The sequence below is a fragment of the Cololabis saira genome, chromosome 13 (genome assembly GCF_033807715.1).
Source record: "Cololabis saira isolate AMF1-May2022 chromosome 13, fColSai1.1, whole genome shotgun sequence".
NCBI lineage: Eukaryota > Metazoa > Chordata > Actinopteri > Beloniformes > Belonidae > Cololabis > Cololabis saira.
In genome coordinates, this window is record NC_084599.1 from 46178055 (window position 1) to 46196312 (window position 18258).

Below are 18258 nucleotides of genomic sequence, written 5' to 3' on the forward strand. Positions count from 1 at the left end.
ATCTATTCAGATATTCCTTTAAATGAGTGAATAAGCTCAGTGCGAAGACAGAGTGAGATTCTTTTGGAGAAAACGTTTGATTACATTACAGTGAATGGAGACTGAGACAGGTATTGGCGCCGCTTTAGCCCCCCCGTTTAAATGTTGTGCATACCCCGCCTGTCAAAGTCACATTTTATGAATCCCAACACCTATGTCTACATTCTGACCAAAAATTATTTGTCTCCTTTTTACGGTTTGGCCGTGAGCTCGAGTTACAAATAAAAATCAGGTCATTTTTAACAGCTTCTCCCACTCTAGCAACCGACACCCGCACTCTAGATTTGACGAAAAAGTGATTTCCAGTCCTCGCTTGAGCGCTCATATCTTGAAAAGTTTACATCTTAGGAACAAACTGTTTGAGGTTTGGAGAGAGAAGAGAAGTTTTCCTCCATTTTGAAGTTTGAATGACATTTCTACGTGCAAGTATGAGAAAGTTAAGTGACTCAGAAAAAAGGTGAATTTTGGCTTTATTTTATAACCTCCTCCCATCCACAGTAGGCTTTTGTGACATTCCGCGCCACACACATACATGGGAATAAAAAGAAGACTTGCAAGGTTTGCAAAACTTATCACGGGATCACGTCGCTAATAACGAGCATTTGAGGAGAAAACACGTCGGAGTGTTGAAGGAAACAGACTCGCCTTGGTAAAACATTAGGCGTATTTTGGCTTTAAAAGAGCTTTAACGTTATGCCTGACTGTGCCTGTATTTTAAATTAAATGCATGTGCCCGAAGAAGTTTAATAAAATATCTATTTTTTTTTAAGTGCCGTCTTTCTGGTGTTTATCGTAATTAAAGCAACTCATACTGGGAGACTTCCGGTGGCGCCATGCTGTAAACGTGCGGAAAAAGTGCTCCGATAGAAAACAAGTTAACTAGCTTTTCAAGACTACAGACGTGGCAGAAAAAAGGTGGAAAGATATGGCTACGACCACAGAAAGGGGAAAGGATAAGGAAAAGAAGAAGAAAGAACTAAATAAAACTTCTACCGCCAGCGCTAAAACACAGCTAGCACCAGCAATGAAGGCTAACGCGGATGATAGCGGTGAAGAACCAGAGCAGGGCTCGCTGATCCTGGAGGAGCTGCGCAGGCTCAGGCAAGAACATGCTGCTGCAGCTAATGAAAACAAACAAGCGATGGACAGAGTAGAGACCAGCATTAAAGACATAGTGGAAAGAACGGCTGCGTTGGAACAACGATCCACACAAGCAGAAGAACGAGTGAGTGCTACAGAAGACAGGACTACTCGTTTAGAAAGAGCGGTCGCCTTTCTACTTCATGAAGAGGCGAAACTGGCTGCAAAATGTGAGGACCTGGAGTCGAGGGCAAGGCGCAATAATGTACGGATACACGGCATCCCGGAGGGAGCCGAGAAAAACGATACCATTGGATTTGTAACTGGTTTTATCCGTACATCTTTGCAAATCTCAAGCGACATGGACATTCACATAGAAAGAGCGCACCGCTCCACGGCTCCGAAACCTAAAGAGGGGGCCCCCCCGCGGGTGATCATTGTGCGGTTCCTGGACTACAGGGTGAAGGACCACATCATACAGACAGCGTGGAAACAGAAGACTACCTACAAGGGACAAACCATCTACTTTAATCAAGACTACACCGCGGAGATACAACGGAGGAGGAAGCAGGTGCGGGACGTTGTCAAGAAACTAAAGGAGAAGAATGTGAAAGCTCAGTCTCCCTACCCTGCACAGCTGAAAGTGTTTCTAGAGTCTGGGACCAAGACTTTCAACACGCTGGCTGAAGCTGCACCCGCGCTGAAGAACCTGGGGATCCACGTCGAGGAGGAGGAGGCGGAGAAACTACGGAGAGTGATGACGCAAGGCACCTGGGAGACCGCATCTAGGAGGAGGGAGGGGGGGACGCAGCCGCGCATCACGGAGGCGGACCTGCGTTTCCTCACAGACATCCAGTGATTTCACTGGGATTTGTATGGTAAGGGCCAGAGATAAAGCTTGAACTGACTACATAAAAGCTGTGATCTTATGCCTACATGGACAGTTAAAAAATGACCTGCCAATAACAATAACAGTGAATATTTTATTAGAGCTAGATAATTCAATTTACTATATCGGACTTTTCAGTATGGAGCAACACCGCTGCTCTTTTTGAGTTTGAAGCAACTTTCAACAACAACCAAGAAGTTGCAGTACACATAGTGTATTTCCCCAGAGAGATTTTGCCACATCTCTCTGGTTATGGGACCTTTGGAAGTTTTTTCTGTTTTGGATTGTTACTGTATTATTATTACGAGAGAGATGTTTCTTTTTTCTTTTTTTTACGGTGTGTTCTACTCTGTTTTAATTGTTAGGAGGTATAAATACATGGGCTTCGACTCTAACCAATATGAATAGCTTGAATCTTGTGTCATATAATGTCAATGGCTTAAATCATCCTATTAAGAGGAAGAAGATACTGACTCAGTTAAAGAAACTACAGTGCTCAATTGCTTTACTACAAGAAACACATCTGGCCAGGGATGAGTATAAAAAATTGAGAAGGGACTGGGTAGGCCAAGTATTTCACGCTTCACATGGTAAAAGAAGAGGTGTGGCCATACTAGTTAACAAATCTCTGCCATTCTCTGAGAAGAATGTGGTAAAAGATGATAAGGGGAGATATGTAATGGTTGTTGGCTCTATAGGAGAGATGACTATTTCTATCATAAATGTCTATGCCCCAAATGAGGAGGACGGGACGGTCTTTAAGGAAATAGCTAATGTAATTGCAAAGGATGGAAAGGGGATGTTAATAATGGGAGGAGATTTTAATACGGTACAGAATGGTAAATTGGACAGGACACCACCAGAGGGGGGGCCGAGTTCAAAGAGATCCAAAATATTAAATAGTACTATTCAGGAGTTAGGTCTTGTTGATCCATGGAGACACAATAATCCAAAGGGGAAGGATTTTACTTTTTATTCAAATCCACATGGGAGCTACTCGAGAATAGACTTTTTCTGTGTGTCACAACAGCATATTCACAAAGTATTAAATTGTGGCATGGAAGCCATAACTATAAGTGACCACGCTCCCATTACATTAACCATAGATACAGGATATGACTCTTTTTTTAGATACTGGAGACTTAATGTGTCACTTCTAGCAGACGAGACGGTGGTACAGGAAATAAAACAAAGTTTAAAAGAATACTTTAGACTAAATGATAATGGTGAGGTTTCACCATCAACTTTGTGGGAAGGGGGGAAAGCAGTCATAAGGGGAAAGATAATAAAAATATCATCGAGGCTGAAGAAAGCTCGTTTGAGACAGCAAAAAGAGCTAGAGAATAAAATTAGAGAACTAGAGTTGGAGCATAAGAGGACATCAGATGACTCTACATTTCTTGAGCTGCAAAAAAACAGATGTAAATTAAACGAATTGTTAACATTCAAAGCAGAGGGGGCTTTGCGTTTTATAAATCAAAAATATTATGAAATGGGCAACCGATCTAGTCGTTTGTTGGCATTCCAACTCCGAAAAGCTCAAACCAGCAGGATAGTTTCAAAAATAAAACACCCCGTTACTAAACAAACAGTGCTAAAACCTAAGGAGATAGCTGAAGCTTTTGCAGATTACTATAAAAATTTGTATGATGACTCGGGATCTGACTTCATAGACAGGAAAACACAGTCATTCCTTGAAAAATTACACTTACCATCTCTAACAACAGAAGAAGCTGCTGAGATGGTGAAGCCAATTTCATCGCAAGAATTATCCGATTCTATAAAATCTCTTAAAAATAATAAGTCTCCCGGCACAGATGGGTTTCCGGGGGAATATTATAAATGTTTTGCAGAGGAGATCATACCGGTGTTGTCTGGTGTCTTTAATTATGCTCTAACGTCGGGTCACCCACCATCTACATGGTCAGAAGCCATTATCTCAGTCCTGCACAAGGAGGGCAAAGACCCAACATTGTGTGAGGGATATAGGCCCATCAGTTTACTCTGTAACGATTTAAAATTATTAACAAACATACTGGCACAGAGAATGCAGAAGTGTATATCAAAACTAATTAAACCAGATCAAACTGGCTTTATACCATCTAGACAAGGAGCTAATAATGTTAGGAGAACATTAAATCTGATATCATGCAATAGAAATAACCCTCAGCCTACCATGTTACTTAGCCTGGATGCCCAAAAGGCATTTGACAGGGTGAGATTTGACTTCCTATACCATACATTAGCAGCCTTCGGGTTTCATTCTACCTTTATAGACTGGGTAAAAATGATATACAAGAACCCCAGGTCACGGATCAGAGTGAACGGATGTTGCTCAGAATTCTTCGGCCTCAAAAGGGGGGTCAGACAAGGCGACTGCTTGAGTCCACTTTTATTTGCCACAAGTATTGAACCGTTGGCCGAATCGATAAGACAAAATAAAGATATAAAGGGAATTAAGGATGAAGGGGGGGTTGAACACAAGGTTTCATTATTTGCAGATGATTTATTAGCGTTTATAGGCGAACCGTCCTCCTCTGTACCAGCTCTTTTGAAAACTTTAGATGAATATGGGGAACTTTCAGGATATCTAACTAATGAATCCAAATCCATAGCTATGATGGTTTCAGGTACTTGTCCAGCAGAGCTGGAAAGAAAGGTGCAATTTAAGTGGACCAAGAAAGGGTTTAGATACCTGGGCATTATTATCACTCCTACCACATCACAGCTATATGTAGAAAACTATGGGAAACTAATGACTGAAATAAGGAAAGACCTGGATAGATGGGAAATTTTGCCCTTGAGCTTGATGGGGAGAATAGAGACTGTGAGAATGAATGTATTGCCAAGGCTGTTGTTTTTGTTCCAGTCCTTACCTATAATGGTTCCAAGTTCTACTTTTAAATCTTTAGACACGATCATCTCCAAATTCATTTGGCAGAAGAAAAAAGCTAGAATCAAGTTTAAGACACTTCTTTGTGTAAAAGAGAGAGGAGGGTTAAATGTACCTAACTTTAAAAAATACTATTGGGCAGCTCAGCTCAGAGCTATGGTTATGTGGATAACCAGAGACACTGACACACTGTGGGTGGGAATGGAACAGAGCTCATGTCAGAAGGTTCCTTTGGAGTCGCTTCCATTTCTTAATGATAATGAACTGAGGAAACTCAAGATCAGTAATGAATGGATCAGGGGGACATTGAAAGTCTGGTCAATGGTGAGAAAGAAACTTAAATTGTCACATTCTATTGGTAGGGCCACTAAGATTGCTATGAACCCAGACTTTTTACCTTCTAGTATGGACTCGGGGTATAACAAATGGGCTAGGAAGGGACTGATATATATTGGTCAAATGTTTAAGGGTCAAACCATGAAGTCATTTGAGCAACTAACCCAGGAGTTTGACCTTCCAACTCAGGACTTTTACAGGTTCTTGCAGCTGAGGCACTATCTTCAGAAGCATGAGGAATGGATGGTTATTAGTGGAGATCCATCTAAATTAGAGGAGCTATTCATACTTTTTGCAAAAGAAAATACTAAAAAAGGGATTATATCAAGGATTTATAAAGCCATAAACCAGGAATCAGATGGTGATAATATGGGGGTCAAAGAAAAATGGGAATTGGAAGCGAACATTATAATTACCGATGACCAATGGGAGGAAACATTTAAGGCGGGACATAAACTGACTAATAGCCCATTATGGAGGGAATTTGACTGGAAGGTGAAGATGCGGTACTTTGACGTCCCTGTCATCACATCAAAATATGGCAAAATGTCTGAGCTGTGTTGGAGAGGATGTGGTCTGGTTGGGGACTTCACTCATATATTTTGGGACTGCCCAAAGCTTGCTGATTTCTGGAAGAAGGTTGAGTTGGAGATTAAGCAGATTCTGCATGTGGATTTTACGATGGGGCCGGCCTTAGTCATACTAGGTATACTTCCGGAGGATATGATGGAGAGAGATCTGGCTTCTCTACTGAGAACTCTGCTTTTAGTTGCTAAAAAATGATAACAGTCAACTGGCTGAAACCAGATTCCCCAAGCATGACACACTGGAGAGAGAGGATAAGACATGTGTATGTGATGGAGAAAATTACAGCAAGATTGAGGCTAAAAACCAACCAGTTCAGTGACCGCTGGGCGCTAATAACAGAAGCATTGAAAAAGCTATGAACACTTCCTATTAACCTTTTGTTTTTATTTTTCTCTCTCGACTTTTATTTCTTTATTTTTTTTGGTTTATTAATTTTAATTTCTTTTCATGTCTTTTATTTCATTGTACACGATTGCACCCGTTCTGTTAGTATCTGTTAATATTGATAAAGAGTGTAAATGTGTATTAATCTGTTTGTGTTCAATAAAAAAAAAAGTTAAAAAAAAAAAAGCAACTCATACTAAATTTAAAGGCAGTCACTTTCAAAATATTGTTGAGCGGCGTGTACCCTCCCCCTCCTCCCCCCGACCAGAGGTTGCCAGGTAGGCTGCAGAATGCAGCAGGAACGTAGGCTGCGATAATTAGAGCCGAGCTGGCAACCCGGATGCCGAAACAATACTGACTTGGTGATTGGGAGATAGGTGGAGGGTGGAGCTTCAGAAACAATACTGACTTGGTGATTGGGAGATAGGTGGAGGGTGGAGCTTCAGAAACAATACTGACTTGGTGATTGGGAGAAAGGTGGAGGGTGGAGCTTCAGAAACAATACTGACTTGGTGATTGGGAGATAGGTGGAGGGTGGAGCTTCAGAAACAATACTGACTTGGTGATTGGGAGATAGGTGGAGGGTGGAGCTTCAGAAACAATACTGACTTGGTGATTGGGAGATAGGTGGAGGGTGGAGCTTCAGAAACAATACTGACTTGGTGATTGGGAGAAAGGTGGAGGGTGGAGCTTCAGAAACAATACTGACTTGGTGATTGGGAGATAGGTGGAGGGTGGAGCTTCAGAAACAATACTGACTTGGTGATTGGGAGATAGGTGGAGGGTGGAGCTTCAGAAACAATACTGACTTGGTGATTGGGAGATAGGTGGAGGGTGGAGCTTCAGAAACAATACTGACTTGGTGATTGGGAGATAGGTGGAGGGTGGAGCTTCAGAAACAATACTGACTTGGTGATTGGGAGATAGGTGGAGGGTGGAGCTTCAACATAAACATCAGTTGAGGGCTGCAACTCCTCTTTTTAAACTGGAATATCCTGGCTTGAGTGCTGTTGTCAGTGACATAAGTATTTGAAATGAACATGATTTTTAAATGTCTGTTGACATATCGGGGTCATTTTATGATTCGTTTTATTATTGCTCTTACATACAGCTCCTTTAAGTAAAAATTACTAATTATCCGATTAGTCGACTAATCGTTTCAATAGTTTGTGACTAGTTGACTATTAAAATAGTCGTTAGTTGCAGCTGTAGTTCTCAGGTCAGACCCAGCACCAGAACCGGAACCGGCACCGGAACCAGAACCGGACCCACCTTCCTGCCGATGCTCTCGTACGCGACCCCGACCGCCACCTGCGACCCGGTCCAGTCCAGCTCCCAGTACCGGCGGCCCGTCAGGGCCTCGCGGGCCAGAACCTGGACCCAGCAGTCGAACCGGTCCGGGTGGTCTGGGTAGTCCTGGACCCGGCCCGTCCTGGAGGCCCGGCGGTTCCGGTCCGACAGCTGCAGCTCCCGGTGGGCGGTGAACGGGTCCAGAGAGAGCTGGACCAGAACCAGAACCAGAACCAGAACCAGAACCGGGTGTTAGGGGGCAGAACCAGAACCAGAACCAGAACCAGAACCGGGTTAGTGGGCCGTTAGTGGGTTCTGTTCACACACTTATATACACTCACACATGCTTTTTTATATCTATAGATAAATATAGATATCTAGATATCCGTCTATTTACAGGACTGTCTCAGAACATTAGAATATTGTGATAAAGTTCTTTATTTTCTCTAATGCAATTACAAAAACTAAAACATCATCCATTCTGGATTCATTACAAATCAACTGAAATATTGCAAGTCTTTTATTATTTTAATATTGCTGATTATGGTTTACAGTTTAAGATTAAGATTCCCAGAATATTCTAATTTTTTGAGATAGGATATTTGAGTTTTCTTAAGCTGTAAACCATGATCAGCAATATTAAAATAATAAAAGGCTTGTAATATTTCAGTTGATTTGTAATGAATCCAGAATGGATGATGTTTTTCTAATTGCATTACAGAAAATCACAATATTCTAATTTTCTGAGACAGTCCTGTAGATCTAGATCAGGGTTCTCAACCCCTGGCTCTTTAGCGCCGCCCTAGTGGCTCCTGGAGCTTTTTCAAAAAAAAAATTTATTTTTATTTTATTTTTTTCCTTTTTTTCTTCTGTTTTTCCTTTTTTTCTCTCTTTTTTCTTTTTTTTCTTCTTTTTTCCTTTTTTTTTCTTTTTCCTTTTTTATATAGACAATTCAAATTTTATTCTCAAAGTGCATAATGAATGAAAAATATCATTCTAAGGCGGATACAAAATTTGCTTTTTTTGCGGCTCCAGACATATTTGTTTTTAGTGTTTTTGGTCCAATATGGATCTAAAACATGTTGGGTTGCAACCCCTGAACTAGATATAAATATATATATATCTATATCTATCTATATCTAGATATAGATAGATATAGATATATATATATATCTAAGTAGATTAGATATATCTATAGGGAACCAGAACCAGAACCGGGTTAGTGGCCCCGGCCCACTAACCCGGTTCTGGTTCTGGTTCTGGTTCTGGTTCTGGTTCTGGTTCCGGTTCTGGTTCCAGCAAGGTCCACTCACGCTGCAGCAGCTGGTTCCGGTCCAGAGGAGCCTCGTCCACGCAGGAATCCGGGGATTCTGACGGACCTGAGGAGAAAAACGGGAGAAAATCATCAAATAAACTTCAATATAATTAAAGCTGCAGCAGCGATGGACGGATGAACGGATGAACGGATGAACGGATGAACGGATGAACGGATGAACGGATGAACGGATGAACGGATGAACGGGCCCTCGCACGTGCAATATTCACCAAGAAAGATCAAGGTCTCAAAACTGAGTCCAATGACACCACCATGACTCTCTATGTCAAACCATTCAAAAGTTATGGCAGAAAATAGGAACTATCAAATATGGACCAATCAGCTTCTAGTATCACTTCCTGTTTAACGTTGAAGTTTGACGCGGCGCCACGGCCACGACATTTCACCAAAACTCAGGATTTTGATAACTTTTCATCATTAACCTCTTTTGAGTCTCCTTAGCGAGTTTTATGTGGAACGGACGATCCTGCTAGGAGGAGTTCGTTAAAGTACGACACGTGAAAATGGCAGAAATTGCGCTAAAATTACATGATTAATTCAAAATGTTCAAAATGGCCGACTTCCTGTTGGGTTTGGGCCATGGCTCCAAGAGACTTTTCTTTAAGTTGTGACATGATACAGGTGTGTACCGATTTTCGTGCATGTACGTCAAACCGTATTGTGGGGCTTGAGGCACAAAGTTTTCTAGGGGGCGCTGTTGAGCCGTTAGGCCACGCCCATTAATGCAAACCATTAAATATCACATTTTTCACCAGGCCTGGCTTGGTGCAGAATTTGGTGACTTTTGGAGCACGTTTAGGGGGAAAAAAGACCCTCCTTTAGTTGGAAGAAAAACAAGGAAAATAAAAAACAATTCCTACAGATACAATCGGGCCCTAGCACTGTCAGCGCTCGGGCCCTAATAAAAATGGTCTTGACGTCTTGAAAAAGGATGAAGACGTTGCTGCAAAACACGTTTTCAGGAATCTCCAGATCTGGGTATCAATGGATTTTCAAAATAAAACCAAAAATGAAAAAGCGTGTTTTCTCAGCATTCGTTTCTTCACTAAAATGAAAAAAACATAACTTTTTTTTCAGTTTTCGATTTCATGCTCAAATGAACAATGGAAAAAACGGATAACGACTGTTTTATCCATTATTGATCTGAAGCAAGTTCAGTGAAGCGGAAATAACCGCAGGGTCTTTGAAAAGTCTTAAACTCCATTTTCCTAAAATAAGGCCTTTAAATGTCTTAATTTGTCTTAAATCTCAATCACTGGGTCTGAAGTTGTGAGTGAATTTATCCGTCATCATTAAAGTTTTCTTACACTTTGAAAAGGAAACGTTTATTTTAATCATTTTGATGAGAAATAAACCTGTTTCCAGTTGTTGGACGCCTCAGTCAGGGTTGCCAGGTTAGGGTCAGGGTTGCCAGGTTGGGCGGGTTTCAGACTAATTGGGCTGAATAATCCAGGACTGGGCGGGTTGATAAAACCTTTTCCTGGTTTAACGCAGAGACGTAATGACGTGGCTCAACTTAGCACCGAGTTATGGAAAAACAAACTCAGCTGGGGCCTCATTTATAAAAGAGTGTGTAGGATTCAAACAAAAAGTGCACGTACGCTCAAAAGCCGAAAATGGCGTGCGCAAAAAAAATCCAGATTTATAAAACCGTGTGCACGCAATGTTCTCTTTATAAATCCCAGTCCAGCTGGAAGGTTGAAGGTGAATTCTCCTCATATCCCGCCCTCTACACGCCCACTTTATACCATAAATGGGCAATGCAAAGTAGTTCATGACTGTATTTGCATATGAATGAGCTGCTGAGCATGTGCAGCGCCACCTGCAGTCTGTTTGGGTCAGGATGAATGAGACGTGTCGAGCCACCAGGACACTAAATTTCACGGAGACTGAGATGGAGATGTTGTGGATGAGGTGGAGGACAGGAAAACCACATTATTTGGTGGTCACAGTGGTGGCATCACTAACATCGACAACGTCGTTGCTGCTGTAAACGCCGTGAGTGCCACGGACAGATCTGTGGTTAAGCGATAGCGCTGAAACGTCAGATTTTCATATTATGAAGCTCAAGAATGAGATCAAGTCATATTTAGGCAGAAACAACTTTTCATTAACTGTATTTGGCCTTCAATCAATTTTTGGCAGGTGAAAAGACCCATTTTCAGGGAGAAATCAGATTCTGGCAGGTAATCACGGCACGACACCGGCACGGCGTGTCCTGCACCGCGGCTGCAGCAGCAGCAGCACCAGTACCAGTACCAGTACCAGCACCAGCTTCAAACACAGAGGTACACGATCAGCGCTATTTTATTATAAGTCTGATATGTGATGACATTATGAAGGAAGAAAAAATAAGTTTTGTGTCCTGAAATGTCCGTCGTTCTCAAAAAAGTCATATCAGCTGTGCACCTGTTGTTTATTGTAACCGTGAGAGAGGCGCTTGGTTCACACGGGAAGCTCAGTCCCGTGTTGGCCAGGCCTTAGCGTGAGAACTGGCAGGCGGGGGTTGAACGGGCAACCCCCTCCGCGAGAAAGGTATAAAGACGGGGGGCAGCCGGAAGTTCAGGGAGAGTCTGCTGTGGGTTTGTGCACGGACGCCGAGCCGGGGTTGATGGCTGCTCTGCCAGGACTGTTCCGGCTCTCCCAGTCCTTCTGTGTTAAGGTGAGAGTTTAGGCCAAGTCCCTTGTGATTGTATGTTGCTCTGTCATTTGCGGGGGATAACTTGACACAGAGTTATCCTAGCAAAGGGCAGTTGTGTCTGAGTCTTTTGTTTGCACTGCTTGCTTGCTAATAAATGTATTAATTATAGCAAAAGCGAGTGTGTGTCTGATTCATTTTTGCACGGCCGACCGCTCTCGAACCAGAGATTTCTCCCAAAACACAATATGAAAAGTATGACATGAATCTGGCTTCATTTCACCACCTCACCACCTGCGTCACCAGTCCCTTAGATCTTCAGAATGTTCCTGCGCTAGGATCAAAGTTAGGGAAAGATACGCACATTTTCCCATTACGTTTTTTTTTTTAAATCCCAACCTTTGCGTAGAAGGTGTGTCTCATCTTTCCAGCCCTGTTTTGTGCTGCAAGCTTTAGAAATGAGGCCCTTTGTTCCCAAGTTGTTAAGTTAAGAACCAGAACCAGCTCTGGAACCGGTTTGGTGGAACAGGCCCATGAGAGACTCACCCTTGCAGGACGGTCCTGGTTCCGGTTCTGGTGGTTCCACCACCAGGAGACTTGCAGCTTTAACTGTGGAGACAGATCAGAACCAAGTGAGAGGAAGTCCTGGTGCCGCCCCGACCCGCTCCGCCCCGCCCCAGTAGAACCAGTACCTGCGTTAGCGACCCGCGGCAGATCAGCGTGGTACAGGTTCTGGATCTGGTCCTTCAGGTCCAACACGGCCGTCCTGACGGGTCCGAAGGAAACGTGAGGGTCGACCCTCAGAGACCCGCCGGGCCCGGTACCGGTACCAGAACCACCGAGGGCCCGGAACATCTGCAGGAGGAAACACCGGATCAGACACGGACGACGTTTCCATCAGTCAAAACTGGGGTTAAGGTCAATATTCTGGTTCCTGAAACATTGGGAATAATGTTTTTCCATGCTGAGCTAACAGGGTTATCCCTGTATCCATGGTAACAGGGATAACCCTGTGAAGTTAATCAAACTTCTGAACTAGTTAGTCCTCATGAAACTATCACACGTTAACAGATGACAGGGCAGCCCTTCCTGAGTTCTGTCAGGGGGGTCGACTGTCCCACACCTGTCTCATTGTTAGCCTGGACCATCTATTAAAGACCCCCACGAAGTTCCTGTTTTTGTCCAGGAAGGCATTTGACCCCTTGACCTTTGTGTTCTTTTAAAGACTTTAAGCTAAAGATGTCTGTTTCTTCATAGCAAGCCTCTTTAACTGAAAATGTCACATGTGTGACCTTTTTAACCCCGATGTCCGTTTCTCCATCCGTTTCCTCCCATTGTCCATTCACTGTTCCTTATATGGTCACGTTCCTGTCAAAGTTTCTCAATAAAAGCTGATGCAAAGGAGGAGCCAGCGAAGCATTTGTCGAGAACATCCAAGAGAGCCATGTTGCTCTGCAAGCTCCGACTTTGCTTCCCTTCTGCAGAAGGCCTTAAAAATCATTCTAACAGTCTCTGTGTCTTTCCTTGTTTATGTTATGTTGATTTGGGACCCAACACTCCCTGTATCCATGGTAACAGGGTTATCCCTGTATCCATGGTAACGGGGTTATCCCTGTATCCATGGTGATTAATCATTGATCTGGATCAAACCAGCGACGCATGGAGAACATGATGACACAATTCCCCTCATTTCTGCTTCTTCTTCCTGGATCCAATTCCAAAACAACAATAATAACTAGACACAAAATTCCCTTGAAATTTTGAAGCACCACGGGAATACTGCCGGATGATTGTGATGACATTTCCTATATCAAACCATTCAAAAGTTATTGCAGAAAATAGGAACTATCACATATCGACCAATCAGAAGAAGGGGCGGGGCTAATTTACACCATTTAAGGTGAAGGAGTCAAAACTAAGTCCGATGACACCACCCACGACTCTGTATGTCAAACCATTCAAACATTATGCCAAAAAATAGGGACCATCAAATATCGACCAATCAGAAGAAGGGGCGGGGCTAATTCAGGCCAATGAAGGTCAAGTACCGAGTCCGATGACGATAATAATAATAATAATAATACATTTCATTTGTTAGGCCTTTCAGGGCACTCAAGGTCGCCGTACAGCAATCAGAATACAAAAACACAATTTAAACTATAAAGAACAGCAAAGTTTGCAGCAGAACACAAAAGACCACGTAAGTTTAGTCTTAAAGAAAAATAATAAGAAGATTGATTCCAAACTAAAACTTCTACAAATATCTGTTAAGTACGAACAAAATCATTTTGGGTAAAATGTGAAAAAGAAAAAATATAAAAAAAAAAAATATTCGAACACCGGCGTTAAAAACTGGACGTCCATCTGGATGTCCGGTTAGTCCGGTTAGTAACCGGTTAATCCGGTTAGTCTGGTCAGACCGGTCCAGCCCAACATGTTACTAAATACCACGTTTATCAAAGGATTTGCAGCGTTTGTTTTATTTGCAAAGCCTTACTTACTTACTTACTTTTATTTTCAGTAATGTCTCGGCCACGGCTTTACATGACCCAATATTCAGGTTTAAAAGGAGTAACCCAGGGCTCATATTCAGGTTTTTAAAAACCGGAATATGAGCAAATTCTGGTTATTCAAAGGGGTTATTGGTGTTTACATGACCGTGTAACCGGGTTATTGATCATATTCAGGTTTTAAAAGGGTTATTGATGCTGGAAACACAGTCCTGGTCGTGCGCTAGCCGCCGCCGCGGCGTCGCCCCCCCCCCCCTCACCTGGTCCCCCCCAGACCGGGTCAGCTCGGCCCGGTTCTTCTTCAGGTCCAGGACCTGCTGCTGCAGCAGCTCCAGGTGGTTCTGGACCCGGGCGGCCTCGGCCCGTTCCTGGGCCCGGATCAGCTCCTTCACCTCCAGCCGGCGCTGATCCAGGAACTGGACAAGGTCCTGGAAGATCCTGCTGCTGTCCTTCACCGCCGCCTTGGACCGGGCCTAAAACAAGAAATAAAATAAAATGAAAACATTTTTATAAAATTTAAAACGAAAATAAATAAAGAAAAAAACTGTGAGGTTAATCAACCTTTTTGAATTAATTTGTCTTTATGAAACTACCAGAATCAGAATCAAGTCAGGTCAGAGAGCTGACTGTGTTTTAGACATGCTTATGTTACCAGTTACAACAGCCACTCCCTAAACTACTCAGGGGTTTGGGCTGGTCCACAACTGTCTCATGGTCAGCTGGATATTCTGTTGGAAAACCCTCAACAGAAAGGATGTCTGTTTGCTCTGCAGAACATAGATTAGTTGTTCTTCAACTGAAATGTCCTGTTTATCTTTTTGTGTCCTCCCATTGTCCATCCACTGTCTACCATTGGTTGTCTTAAAATGGCCATGTTCCTGTCAGTTTTACCAATAAATACCTGATGCAAAGGAGGAGCCGGCGAGCATTTGTCAAAAGCATCCGAGAGAGCCAGAGAGCCATGTAGCTCTGCAAGCTCCGACTTTGCTTCACTTCTGCGCAGAAGGCCTTAAAAATCATTTCTAACAGTCTCTGTGTCTTTCCTAAGTTATTAATTTATGTATGTTGATTTAGGAACCTAACAAAACAATAACAAAATAATTCTGAATAATTAATTCCGGATTAAAAACATCATGTAACTGTGGCCACTGAAAACGGACCGAGTCGGTTTACTCACAGAGAAATCCCGCAGAGCTCGTTTCCCGTCCTGGATCTCGACCTCCTTCTCTTTAATCTGGGCAGAAATCCGGGTTTCATCCAGAACATCCTGAAACAGACCGGGTCAGAACCGGGTCAGAACCACGGACCGGGTCAGAACCACGGACCGGGTCAGAACCGGGTCAGAACCACGGACCGGGTCAGAACCATGGACCGGGTCAGAACCGGGTCAGAACCGGGTCAGAACCGGGTCAGAATCACGGACCGGGTCAGAACCACGGACCGGGTCAGAACCACGGACCGGGTCAGAACCACGGACCGGGTCAGAACCACGTCAGAACCACGGACCGGGTCAGAACCACGTAGGCAAGGCAAGTTTAATTTTTATATCACAATCCAACACAAGGTAATTCAAAGTGCTTTACATTAACATTAAAAGTGGCAAGACACAAATAAACAGTAAATAACAAATAAAATGAAATAAAATGATAATAAAAGAGGTAAAATAATAAAAGCAGCAGTTGTTAGTCAGTAAGGGCAGTAGATCCAGCAGGTTCATCTCATTCTTACAATGGCAACAATTACTGGGGGCCCGTCCGGGAGCCACATTTCGACTTTTTTTCCTCAACATTTCGACTTTTTTCTCAACATTTCGACTTTTTTCTTTTCCAGAAATTGAACAACTAAAATTAAATAAATAAATAAAAGTAAATAATAAACTGTGAAAAGTCCTTTCAGTCAGATTTTGGTCGGCGGGTCGAGGTCGCCACGTGATCCCGCTGCACCAATAGGATGTTACTAGTAAACAATATATTCATATTTGTAAAGGACCATATATTGATTCATAATTTGCTTAGTTGATATATTTTTTTGTATGCATTTAATATGATTTGTGTGTAAATTGACAGGAAATCTGCCCACATTATTGAAAAGGTCCGGTGGGCCCCGCGGTTTGGATTTTTTAGCTTGGCTTTCATGGCAGCCGGTGTACAACTTAAAACTTCCCTGGGCCTTTCATATAATATCCACTCTTCTTTGTTATCCGTGGCTCTGTCCCAAGTCAGTCCATACATTCTTTATAATATAAATGATGACGAATGGACAATCACCTTTTGATAGTCCATACGTATGAGAAGAAAGGAGTTCCTTTGTTTGCATTCCTTGGAGAGGCAGCGAGGTACGATGTTGTGTTTTCTCAAAATTTAGATTTTTTTCTCGAAATTTCAACTTTTTTCTCGACATTTCGACTTTTTTTCCTCAACATTTCGACTTTTTTTCTCGACATTTCAACTTTTTTCTCGTCATTTTCCACTTTTTTCTTTTCCAAAGAACTAAAATGAAATAAATAAATGTAAATGATATATTGTTAAACCAAGGTGGAACCATCCTCACCGGTCTGTCGGTGCTGCCGGGCTGCACCGAGGAAATGTCGAAGGTGGCGTGATGGAAGCCGTCGTAGGCCGGCGGCGGCGAGGGCGGGACCGGGGGCCCGTCCGGGACCGGGGGCCCGTCCGGGAGCTGCAGGTCCTGCAGGTTCTCCAGGTTCTGCAGGTCCTGCAGGTTCTCCAGGTTCTCCAGGTTCTGCAGGTTCTGCAGCGTCTGGGCCAGCAGCAGGTCCGGTTCCAGCGCGGGCCGGGGCCTGAACGTGGCCCAGCACCGCGGGCAGCTACAAACCGCCTGGCCGTCCCAGCAGCCGCTCAGGCAGCGCCGGCAGAAACTGTGGCCGCACGGAGCCGAGACCGGGTCCTGGAACCGGGACACGCAGATGGAGCAGCGGAACCGGGACTCGTCCATCACCGCTGGGGGGGAAGGGGTTACAGTTAGAGTTACAGACTAACGGAACGTACACGAGACAAAACCAAACAGGAACATATCAATAATAATAATACTTAAATACAGTACATGTGCAGACTAGGCCTGTGTTGAAAAAGATTTTCTGATTCTAAATCGATTCTGGCAGCACGGTGGCTTAGTGGTTAGCGCTGTTGCCTCACAGCAAGAAGGTTCCCGGTTCGACTCCCAGGCCCAGCAGGGCCTTTCTGTGTGGAGTTTGCATGTTCTCCCCGTGCTTGCGTGGGTTTTCCCCAGGTACTCCGGCTTCCTCCCACAGTCCAGAAACATGCATATTAGGTTAATTGAGGATTCTAAATTGCCCGTGTGAGCGTGAGTGTTGTTGTGAGCATGGTTTGTGTGTCTATATGTGGACCTGTAATTTTTTTTTTTTTTTTTTTTTTTTAGTTATCCTATCCAGATTCCAGACTGAATAAGCTGCTGAATGATTTCATTTCTTATTGTTAATTGAAATATGGCAGATATGTTTACACTAAGTTCATATCTAGTTTACTTGAATTAATGAACTCATTAAATCCAGGGCTTGAGCGTTTTCAGTGTTTCCACCAATAGAGGGCGCTCTCATGCAAGTGCAGCTTTCCCTGGTCAAAGTTAAGGAAGTCACAGAGACAATGTTTACATAGTCAGAAAATAAAAAATACATGTCAAATGTTCAAAAAACCTTGTTATTTACTTAATGAGTGTTGTTAGAGGAACTGAGTTCATTGATTGGATATTTATTTACAAATGTAGCCACAGATGAAGACAAAACCAATCTTGTATGGAAAAAAGCTTTAAAAATCACAATAATCGAATCGAAAATCGTTATAATCCAAGAATCGAAGAATCGAAGTGTCACCCCGGCCTCTCACCTGAAATGAGCTGGGATAGGCTCCAGCAGACCCCCGTGACCCCGCAAGGGATAAAGCGGGTATAGATGATGGATGGATAAATCGATTCTCATATTAATTCCTAAAAATTGATTTTTTTTTTCATCATTACAACTTTTGGTATTTTTTTTGTTTATGCCCAAAAAAGGAATGTTTTGTTGGACACCAGAATAACTAGCGCCATGTTTTTGCCCTTTTAATATGTTTAAAGGTATGAAAACATTAAAGTTTTAAGTTATAATTGCATAAATTGTCTATATTTCATTACTTTTTATAGTGTCTTGGAGTCGCATTTGCATAAAATGCAAAAACCGAATTCTCAAAAGTTAAAAATGGAAAAAAAAAAAAATGGAAAAAATAAAAACTGCAATACTTGCTGTTGAATCAACCACTGAGT

General features: G+C 42.8%; 1 protein-coding gene across 1 annotated transcript; it reads right to left on the reverse strand.

The window, feature by feature from the left end:
- Window positions 1–7424: 7424 nt before the first annotated feature.
- On the reverse strand, window positions 7425–16935 carry LOC133458838 (E3 ubiquitin-protein ligase TRIM65-like). The gene is made up of 9 exons (XM_061739037.1): window positions 16816–16935; window positions 16534–16668; window positions 15161–15250; window positions 14244–14456; window positions 12166–12328; window positions 12020–12082; window positions 8813–8878; window positions 7843–7856; window positions 7425–7709 (listed from the first exon to the last, which is right to left on the reverse strand). The coding sequence occupies exons 1-9, from the start codon at window positions 16933–16935 to the stop codon at window positions 7425–7427; spliced, it is 1149 nt and encodes a 382-aa protein (XP_061595021.1).
- Window positions 16936–18258: the final 1323 nt, after the last annotated feature.

What these genes read in the sequence shown, in the direction of transcription:
- LOC133458838 (XM_061739037.1), bottom strand. Translation starts at nt 16,935, where the DNA reads ATGGACGAGTCCCGGTTCCGCTGCTCCATCTGCGTGTCCCGGTTCCAG. An exon ending in CCGGCAGCACCGACAGACCG is followed by an intron (nt 15,251 to 16,533) that starts GTGAGGATGGTT and finishes GGTCTGTTTCAG; the next exon opens with GATGTTCTGGATGAAACCCG. An exon ending in GCCGCGGGTCGCTAACGCAG is followed by an intron (nt 12,083 to 12,165) that starts GTACTGGTTCTA and finishes CTGTCTCCACAG; the next exon opens with TTAAAGCTGCAAGTCTCCTG.